The following is a 9,912-nucleotide window of genomic DNA, read 5'->3' as shown; positions in this document are numbered from 1 at the left end:
GCTTTCATCACATATATCTGTTTCATTTTAAGTACAACGAGTATATATTAGTTCAGCTATAAAGAACAAAAGAAGAGACTATAGCATAGAACAAATATATTTTCTACTTGTTTGCAACTAAATCATAAAAATCATAAACCAGTGCATATATTTGTGTTAATGTTATATTTAATATTAATTGCTTACAATACAAAGAATTTTAACGGCAGTATTTATATATCGTTTCACATATCTTCGGTATCACTGTCCGAATCCTCTGCCATTGCTTGCCGTGCTTTCGTCTCAGCTTCAGCTTTTAGCTCAGCCGGTACGCGTTCATGCCTCCCGTTAGTATGTGCGCCAACCCAACTCATTTCCAATTCGAATTGCTTATCCTTCAGCTCATCGTGAACGAGGTAGATAATACGAGCAGCTTCCTTAACCAACTCCTTACATGTCAACTCAGGTAGTTTTAGTTTCTCAATTTCTGTTTTTGCCGATTGTTTCGCTTTACCTACAAAAAATAGCAAAATATGATTTTCTTCCAGCATGTATCATTTTCATTATTAATATTTAATTATTAATATTTATATCTTCAATTATTAATATTTAATAATTATATCTATTTTACTTACCTACTGCACAACCATAATAGCCATACGATACACCTGATGGGTCTATCATATACAATGCTGGCCCATCTATTTCATAAGCACTGAGCAGGACGGAGCAACCATACGGACGTACAGCAGAATACAAAGTATACGCGTGCATATACATGGAGACTCGTTCGTTTAAATATCTCAATGGAATACCAACTCCATACTGTGCTTTATAACTAGCGGCCTCTGATCTTGCAGTCTCCGCAATTTGCCTCGCATCTGATATTATACCAGAAACTGCCATACCAACATGCTGGTCTATGTTAAATATCCGTTTATTGGCACCTGCCTCATAGAGCTTTGAGGTTACAATCTTTTCAACAGCGAATACTACACCATCCTTTCCACGCAAGCCGATAACCGTTCTGCAACAGAATTCAATTGTATATATGAATAAAATATAAACGTGTATTCTTCCTTAACAATATTTTAATTAGCTATTCTGTAACATCAATTTTTGCTACATCAATATTACTACTGGATATTTTTTTGATCGAGTTACGAGTTTACAAATGAAGTTCATGAGGAATAAGACGAGCGTTAATACTCACCCTCCATTCTCGACAGCTTTCTGCGCGTATTCCACTTGAAATACACGTCCGTCCGGCGAAAATTGCGAGGCGGACAAATCGTACTGGAAAAAATCTTAGGTTAGGATTTCATATGTCAATCGCATCATTGCCGCATTTTGCGGTCATATATCGAGCAACGGACGACATACTCACTCCTGTGCCTATAGAACTCATCTCTTAAAGAAGACGTACGAGAAACGACGTTAGCAGCCCAAATGCGAAAAATTGTTTACACGTCTGTCGCGACGTGACCAGGCGAAAATCAAACGACTCTGCATCTGCGGTGGTCACCGCGACTGTCAGATTGGGTTAGGCAGTGGCGGCGCTTCCAGCGCCATCTCGTGGCACAAATTACAGGCGCAAATGTATGAATGTCGACGCAATAATAGAACAAAGATATCTATCTCCGTCAGATTTGTTGACAACATTTTTTTCGATTTTTACAAACAGAACAAGTTAATCCTTACACGAAAAATAAAGTTTTCAAAAAACAAAGATTTAAATTGGAAACAAATCTACAACGAGAGACACCGCTAATCAAAAAACATGGCTCGAGAATCATCTACGTCATAAAAATAGAATTCTTTTTTTTTACTCGCATTGTTTACTCGATTGATTTAAATTGTATTTATTTGAATTATGAGAATATTTAAATCTTAAATTATATAATTATATATTTGAGTGTAATTTAAAAATCAAAGTTAATAGAGAGAATTACATAATTAGGATGAGTTGTAGTTTTCGTTTTCTTGTACAAAGATTGAAAAAGAGAATATTTGAATGATATAAAAGTTTTGTCGCACATTCTATAAATTTATATTTTTCCTTAATGCAAAGATGCATATTGAAAAAATGCAGTTACATATATATAATTTTTAAAAATTAAATAATACGTTTTTTACATAAATCAATTTTTATATTTTGCGCATAAAAATATTAAAACAAGGTGTTTGAAAAAGAAATACAAATATTTTTTTTTATTTACGATGAGATTATGTTTCAAAACTTTGATCATAAATTGAATTTAGTTTCTTGAATAAATTAAGAAACAAACTCATTTCATGTCGGCCATTGATTGAACGATAGTTTTTATCATGGAGAAATATTTGAGTATAATAGATAATTTTATTTTGCTATTTTTTTAAAAATAATATAATAGCATTGATAAACATAATAGCTTTAATAAATTATTGATGAGAAATATTTCTAGAATAATTTAAAGTTAATAATTTTAAAGTTAAAAGATTTTTAAATCTTATCTTTTACTTTTTCAGAAATTTATAAAAATTTTATACACTGATCGAATAATATTTTTATAATAATAATTTGTATAATAAATATTTTTATAATAATAATAATTTTAAACATTTAATAATAATTATTAAGAAAAAATTAACACAAAAAATTATATAATTATATTTTAGATTGCAATTGTATATTTTCTTTATAAAAATAATATTAATAATAATGTTATTAGAAATACAATTTACTCAAAAATAATCTTTATTTTCTGATTATAATAATAATATTTTTTTCATTTTTCTTAATTTATCTATCATCATTATTAGATAATTATCATTCTAATTATAAAATAATAAAAGTAAAATAATTTCTACAATAAAAAATTAATATCTTTAAAAAGATATATCTAAAAACATTCGATTTTTATACCTTGATAAGAGAATGAGAAGGAAATATGAAATAGATACGGTATTAATATTTGCGTTATCGTTTTTCTCTTTGCAAGAAATTATTTATATTCTCTTTTTTGCAACTGTATTCCGGACATCGCTCGATATTGCCATATTCAATTGCCTTCCGGAATTCTGCGATTGTCCTCTCATAATTGGGTTCTGCAGGTAAGCTTCTGCGGAAACACAAATTTTACATTGATTGTTTGCCATTTTATTTTTATATTTTTATTAAACATTACTCTCTATTTAATTTTCTATATTTTCTATGGATCTTCAAAATAACATTTAATTTAAAATAAATCAAATTAATTATTTGATATATTACTCTGCCATGTGATTTTATTTTAAAAAACGAATTTATTTTATTTTAACAAACGTTATTACTATATTTTTATTTAATTTTATATTTAATTTAAAATGTATATACTAAAATAATAGAAACAATTAATAAAAAAAAGAGAAGCTACGTTTCGATGTAAATATAAATTCAAATATCATAAAAAGAACATTTCATTTATGTTTATCTAATATAATAATGACAGTGAGTTTTGCATTCTTAAAAAGCATAAACAATATCAAGTATTTTATTTTACAGTACTGAATGTTTAAATTATTTAAAGATCTTTTGTTGCCTTTTTATAAAAATATTTTATATACGTACTGTGGTATTAACTTTATTGTTTGCAAGAGCATTTCCGCCGCACCAAGATATTGTTTCGCGACATGTGGTGCTTCGCAAGCTGCTCTGTATAAACAAGTATCACCCATTAAATATCCTAGAGCTAGCGAAAGCTCACCTTCCGACACGACATTTTCTGAAATTAATAGAAACAATTATAATTAAAGAAAGACTAGGTATTATCTTAGCAATTTTTAGTTTTATTGTTTGTCGCGTTTTTGTCTCAAAATACAACAAGACATGAGTTTTGCATATTAATGGTTAATGTTAATGCAACTTTTCGGAAAAAACGAATTGGAACAAATATCAAATCATAGTCCCCATTAACTTTGAAATAATATATTCAATATATAGCTACATTTTCGAGTTTTATTTTATTTTCATCTCACATTTTATTTCCATCACACACACACACACACACACACACACACACACACACACACACGCGCGCGCGCGCGCGCAAAACATAATTTAGTATTTTACTGATGTATTATTTTTTGTTAACCGAGCAGTTTAAAAAAGAGTTAGAATTTTATATATCAACAATCTAATTTTTGTAATAAAATATTAAAAAATTAGAAATAAAATGCCAGTGTATGTTTTGTGTAATTTTTTTGTGTAATTTTGTGTAATTTTTTTGCTAGTTATATGTTATAGAAGGTTGTTGAAATTACCATCCTCTAATTCACGTCCTTTGTATCCGTGATTTCCTATATAGCCAGCGCCAAATACAACTGCTTTGAGTACCAAAAGTAACAGCAGGTTTGAAAGATTTAAATTCAACACCTGTAATGTTGCAATCACCTTTTATATATTGCCAGACAATTAGTGCTAAACGTTTTTTACAAGGTGTAATTTCAATTTTTTTAAATAAATGATATTCAAACATATACCTAATTAAAATAATCTCAAATGTGATTGAAACTATTAAGGAACTATTAAAGAAATTTATTTTACATTATTTTTTTGTTTGTTCTTCAGTATTCAATTGTCGTAATTTTAATAAAATAATAAACATTGAAATCTCTCATGACATCCCAATCAATAACATTTAATTCTTATTACCTGACTGGTCGTTGATCTTTGCATGATTTCCTTTGCAATTTCAGCCAACATGGACCCGGAATACTTTTTATCATTGGCTTCTCTATAAGAATCTCGATTGTCGGCGGTGCGAGCACACACGCCGTAGATTACCAGTGCAATCAGCACAAACACTCTCTCATTAATCATCATTCTTCTTAATGACACTCGTTATTAACAAAACGAAGGTAATATTTTTTTATTATTAAAAGATAAATCTTTTAAATTAAGACACTTAAATCATGAATATCATTTTCTCGATTTATCTCCAAGTGCAACCGAATTTCTTTAGCCTCTTTTCTCGATATCTCAGTTATACTGTTCTACCAGGACAATCTTCGAAGCGTTTTGTTATTCAAATCGAAATATCAAAACGATATATAAAACTAAATGTTTAACTCGAACGTTTAAAGTCGAAGTAACGTTGCGGCCTGCATAGCAACGTACTTTTATATTGGACGCGCCCGTTGCTCTCTCGGCAAAGCGTGAAGACATTTTATCCGCGTCCATCTAAGCTCGAAGTTAGTAACTGTCATCTTCTGATTTTCTCCATTGTGACAATAGGCCACGCAATCGTTAATGATACCCATTAGTCGCTCACCAACTTTCCGCCGTAATCTCTGCGCGCACTTTCCTCGCAGGTTAACGGAAATAAGCGGTGAAAGCACATCACTTGCAAACTTTTACCCGAATGAAACAATGGAATTAAACGATGCGTTCATAAATTCGCCCGAATATTTGCTCGATGATCCCTTTGTTGTATTCTCAGATGGACGTTATATTGGCGCTCGTCGATTTTTCATCTGGCGTTTGCGTCTCCAAAAAAAAAAGAAAAAGAAAACACGCGATACTGTTTCGCGCAAATATTTTCTACGACGCGAAACGTTGTTGTCACGTGCGAATTGTTAAATTGAAAATGTTAAAATATTTTTAAAAAATGTCAAAAATGACAAGTATCCGGCGTACAAGTTTCGATATATTTCTGCGCCGTAAGATCTCGATGGCGCGGAACGACGAGCAAACTGGTAGCGAGAGGTCGACGGAGCGATCGAAACTACGAATTATCGATCGGACATATTCGTGATGATAAATTCGTGAATTTCTCGTAGAATTTCTCGTATTTTATCGTATTCTCATATGAAAACGGAGACACCATCTTGCCGCCATAGACGCAATAGTTTACAAACTTGTAATGTGAACTGTTGAACACGTAATCACCGGGTCTATAGACTCTTTCATCAAATATGCATCGGTGATGTGCACTTTGCGTGAGTAATTCGTTCGTGACGGATCAAGTTGCTTAAATATGCACCCGCCCAGGGCGAATAGCTGGAACGGAAAAACAAGCCGGTGAAAAAAATGAGGAAAATGTTTTTTCCACGGAGTTTCCGTTGCATACTTAATGTGAGATCCAACTCCTGTTGGAAACCTCATTAATACTCGCCGCTGTACCCTGCTATTTTCGTTTCGTCACGTCGCGTCCCCTCATCTTTTTTTCTTTCGTATAATGCCCCTCTTACATCTCTTATTCATCGAGATCGTTTTTGCACACGTGTAGAAGTCACAGAATTTGCATATTACGCCCCGAGGGGACGCCTTTTTTTATGCACAATGACACACTTTAATATAAGATAATAATAAAACTTCGATTGCTTGATGGATTTATATCGTACTCGGAAGGAATAAAAATTCGAATTAACTTTGTCAAACACAAATATATTAGAACGAAAGAATATTGTTTTTATGGATAACAAAATGCAATTAAACAATATATTAGCATATTAACAATTTATATTACATTTGAATTTTTTATTTATTCTTTACAAGAATTAAGAATTAAAAAAGCAGTAGAAGAAGCAAAAGATATCTTAGTTTATATTATATATATTTGCACATAAAATACTTAACATTATTACTTAATTATTATTATAATTATTTAGTAAATTATTTCTTGTATATTAAATTGATAAAATGAATTTTATTTTAAACAGTTTTATAATATTTTTTTTATTATTATACTTATCGGTCTACTATCTATTCTATCTTTTTTATTACTCTCATTCTCTGAAACACATTATATATTGTTAACAGATATACTCTTTAATAATTGTTGTCAATAATTCTTTCCTATAAAATGAAAGACTTTTTAAATCACATTACCTACGCGCATTGATTATAATTAATTTATTTGATACTAATTTACCAGAGCATTCCTTACAAATGTTTCGAAAATATACATTGTCGCTATCATAATTAATATAATTTAATTAAACAATTAACAGATATAACATGATTATTATGATTATATTTTTCACCCAACGCTGTTTATCGCGCAGATACACGACATGTAAGCCACTGATCTTTTCAGAACCTAAAATCGATATATCATATCGATTTTATATCCTTCGAAGTCTTTTGAATTAATACATAATTTTACAATTAGTAATTATACATTTCTTTGTTAGAAAAAATTGTTACACATATTTTTTTAATAAAATTAGAACAGCAATTAAATTTTTTATAATATTAATTATTGAAAAATTAAAGATATGTGCATGCTATTCAAACACAAGTTATTACACAATATATGCATATTTATACTATGTACACATATACACGCGCATGCGTAAAAAGAAGAATATATATATATATATATATATATATATATATATATATAATAAATAAAATTAAAAATAAAATTTATATATATATAAATTTTATATATTTATATATATATATAATTAAACTAATTAAATATCTAGTGATTAAATACAAATTTAAAATTAAAGGGATTTAAAGAAAAAATAGTAACATCGCTCTAATTGTTTTATAATTTCATACCTCGCTGTAAAGTTGCCGGTTGAAAGAACAAAAGCGGCCGGCAGTGATTTGCAATGGCGTCCGAGCACGACACATGATGATCATTAGCGATCTCGCTTCATGCACTGACAAGTTGTACCAACTGCAGTCATATGCCGCGTATGCTATTTTCGTACTCTGGAATGTCAGATTCAAAAGATTCCAAAGGAAACATGAATCGTAGCTAACGACAAAATGAAGATGCACTCACGCAAAATATGAAATCGCAATCAGAGATTCTATGTATGAATTTGAAAAACCCTCGAAAAACCCTTAGTTTTCTTTATTGACAAAGCAATCTTTTTTCTTCTATTTTGGATTAGCATTTTTTTATATATGTTTTCTTTGACATGTATTGTAAATTAAATACTTAAAAGATCTTTCTGATTTATTGAAAATGCATAGTTTTTGATTTCCCGACTTACATTGCGAACACATAAATTAAAACTTATTCAAATAATAAATAAATTAATGTCTATTTTTATAAGATTTTAAAAGTTTACAAAAATAATGCATATTTTTCAAAATAATTAATTAATTAACAATTTTATATATATATATATAAAACATATATATAAAACATTTCCGTCAGATTGATTGGTTCACCAATCTTCTGATTGAATGATTCGTTATGCACTTGGAAGAAATAGTTAACTAATTACTAGGCAAAAGAAACAAAAAAATGATGAAAAAAAAAACATATTTCACTCTCGCTTGTTAACATTCAAAGCGTCATGCGGATTATCTTAATATGAAAGCGTGTATCATAGTTATTATTAACGACTGCATTATTCTGAAATACAATCTTTGTTATGACAAAACAAATGAGATCACTTTCTAAGATAATATTTAACGTTAGAAAATGTTAATATTTCATATATATTCATCTATTAAACATATTTTATTGATTGATCGATATAACAGTATTATTCGATCAATACAATAATATCAATACGAAATAATTCTTATATTCGTCTAAAAATTTAATCTTGTTCTTAGAAATATAATCCGAGATATTTTCGATATATATCTATTTCGGGATTTACATCAATAAATAAATCAATAAATTATCAATAAATAAATTGTCGTATTACCTCGACAAGTAATTTTTCGCCGATGTAACAATACAGATATAATTGCAGCATTATATAAACCAGGTAGATTGTAAGAAAAGAGAATTGAGAGAAGAATACTTCATCCATTTTGTCCATTAATGACTACAATTAAAAACAACGAGGAATATCGTGATACCAGCGGGATTTTTTATCTTTTTTTTCTTTTTTTTTTATTTATTTACATTGAAATTGTATCTCTCCATTTTCTTTTTTATCACTTACCATGAACACCTGCAAACACTGAAAACAAAGTTGCAACGAGCATCCCAGCATTTGTAGCAGAAGCATCATGTTGAAACAGTCTTCGATCGTTTCTGCAAATCTTACGGAAAACGCCATTGTCAAGACAAGCGTGTCTAATAAAATTTTATAAATCACATATATATTTTCAACAATCATAGTATCGTGTTTCATGTGTTCGTGTTTTTCCGTAGCCTAAGATCTTGAAGTAACTCAGCATTATCATGCCTGCGACAGACACGAGATAAATAATTATCCCCAAGAATAGCAATTAACCACGCGATAATCCGCACTTTTACCCGTCTTTTACCCGTCGTCGATCCTCCGATCGATCTCACCTGTTGAGATATTCGTGCCTCCTCACGACAGTTCTCAGCTTCATCTGGAACTTCGCCGTTGTGTCGGCGCGCAGATTCGTTAGTTTGCAACGTAGATTCGAAAGCTGGCCGCACGTATAAAGCACCAAGATGGCGACGAAGGTGTCCACCACCGTGTAACTATTCGCCGCGTATATCATGCCCAGGAATTGACCGAAAAGTGTCAGCTCGTAAAAAGGGCTGCTGGTCACGTTGTACGGATGGTACGCGCGGAACAATATCATATGACCGGTTTCTCGAGCCTGCAAGTATCGAAACACGACGTAGGCTATGAGCACAAACTGAACGAGCACGACGCTGCTTATCGCCAGCTTCCTGGTGAAGTTCGCGATGTCCGACATCGTCTTACGGTCCCGTTTATCCTCAATTACGCTCCAGTCCTTCGCCATACACGATACAAGTGTCTTTAGGTCTTTTACAAAATGTTAAAAAGGATTTTTAGGTCCTTCACAGAATGTTAAAAAGGATTTAAATTTCACGATTAAAAAGAATTCCAAATTACGCAATTATAAAGCCGACTAAATTATTTTGAAATCTCAGAGAGATTAAAATATAAAATACGTTTTAATTAGAAGCGTGAAGTATGTTTAAGAAGTTGTTATTTAAACAAATCTTAATGATCGTGAATTATTATAGAAGGAATAAGCTTTGA

The 9,912-nt window shown here is 30.5% G+C and overlaps 3 protein-coding genes across 3 annotated transcripts; all 3 read right to left on the bottom strand.

Annotated features, from left to right (window-relative positions):
• Nucleotides 1-148: 148 nt before the first annotated feature.
• On the bottom strand, nt 149-1,531 carry Prosalpha7 (proteasome alpha7 subunit). The gene is made up of 4 exons (XM_011634054.3): nt 1,367-1,531; nt 1,193-1,275; nt 615-1,006; nt 149-493 (listed from the first exon to the last, which is right to left on the bottom strand). Exons 1-4 carry the CDS (start codon nt 1,385-1,387, stop codon nt 225-227), a joined length of 765 nt encoding a protein of 254 aa, XP_011632356.1. The 5' UTR covers nt 1,388-1,531; the 3' UTR covers nt 149-224.
• A 1,100-nt stretch (nt 1,532-2,631) lies between these two features.
• Nucleotides 2,632-5,845, bottom strand: LOC105424025 (uncharacterized). Its single transcript, XM_011634057.3, has 4 exons — nt 4,652-5,845; nt 4,261-4,372; nt 3,569-3,722; nt 2,632-3,080 (listed from the first exon to the last, which is right to left on the bottom strand). The coding sequence occupies exons 1-4, from the start codon at nt 4,820-4,822 to the stop codon at nt 2,939-2,941; spliced, it is 579 nt and encodes a 192-aa protein (XP_011632359.2). The 5' UTR covers nt 4,823-5,845; the 3' UTR covers nt 2,632-2,938.
• Nucleotides 5,846-5,856: 11 nt separating this feature from the next.
• LOC105424024 (odorant receptor 13a-like) lies at nt 5,857-9,681 on the bottom strand. The gene is made up of 5 exons (XM_011634056.3): nt 9,222-9,681; nt 8,866-8,965; nt 8,623-8,745; nt 7,511-7,666; nt 5,857-7,040 (listed from the first exon to the last, which is right to left on the bottom strand). The coding sequence occupies exons 1-5, from the start codon at nt 9,647-9,649 to the stop codon at nt 6,981-6,983; spliced, it is 867 nt and encodes a 288-aa protein (XP_011632358.3). The 5' UTR covers nt 9,650-9,681; the 3' UTR covers nt 5,857-6,980.
• Nucleotides 9,682-9,912: the final 231 nt, after the last annotated feature.

The sequence above is a fragment of the Pogonomyrmex barbatus genome, unplaced genomic scaffold, assembly GCF_055798465.1.
Source record: "Pogonomyrmex barbatus isolate J1 unplaced genomic scaffold, ASM5579846v1 scaffold2, whole genome shotgun sequence".
Taxonomy (NCBI): domain Eukaryota; kingdom Metazoa; phylum Arthropoda; class Insecta; order Hymenoptera; family Formicidae; genus Pogonomyrmex; species Pogonomyrmex barbatus.
The sequence above is the reverse complement of the archived record's forward strand: the minus strand, read 5'-3'. Positions and strand labels throughout refer to the sequence as shown.

Bases quoted from the DNA above. Each gene is read 5' to 3' on its own strand.
- Prosalpha7 (XM_011634054.3), bottom strand. From the start codon at position 1,387: ATGAGTTCTATAGGCACAGGA. The intron at 1,276-1,366 runs GTGAGTATGTCG...GATTTTTTCCAG, and splicing joins TGAGTTCTATAGGCACAGGA to TACGATTTGTCCGCCTCGCA. The intron at 1,007-1,192 runs GTGAGTATTAAC...ATTCTGTTGCAG, and splicing joins AAAGCTGTCGAGAATGGAGG to AACGGTTATCGGCTTGCGTG.
- LOC105424025 (XM_011634057.3), bottom strand. From the start codon at position 4,822: ATGATGATTAATGAGAGAGTGTTTGTGCTGATTGCACTGGTAATCTAC. The intron at 3,723-4,260 runs GTAATTTCAACA...TATTAATTTCAG, and splicing joins AGGACGTGAATTAGAGGATG to AAAATGTCGTGTCGGAAGGT. The intron at 3,081-3,568 runs GTACGTATATAA...GTGTTTCCGCAG, and splicing joins ACAATAAAGTTAATACCACA to AAGCTTACCTGCAGAACCCA.
- LOC105424024 (XM_011634056.3), bottom strand. From the start codon at position 9,649: ATGGCGAAGGACTGGAGCGTAATTGAGGATAAACGGGACCGTAAGACG. The intron at 8,966-9,221 runs GTGAGATCGATC...GTTTTCCGTAAG, and splicing joins AGGCACGAATATCTCAACAG to ATTTGCAGAAACGATCGAAG. The intron at 8,746-8,865 runs GTAAGTGATAAA...TTTTAATTGTAG, and splicing joins AGTGTTTGCAGGTGTTCATG to TCATTAATGGACAAAATGGA.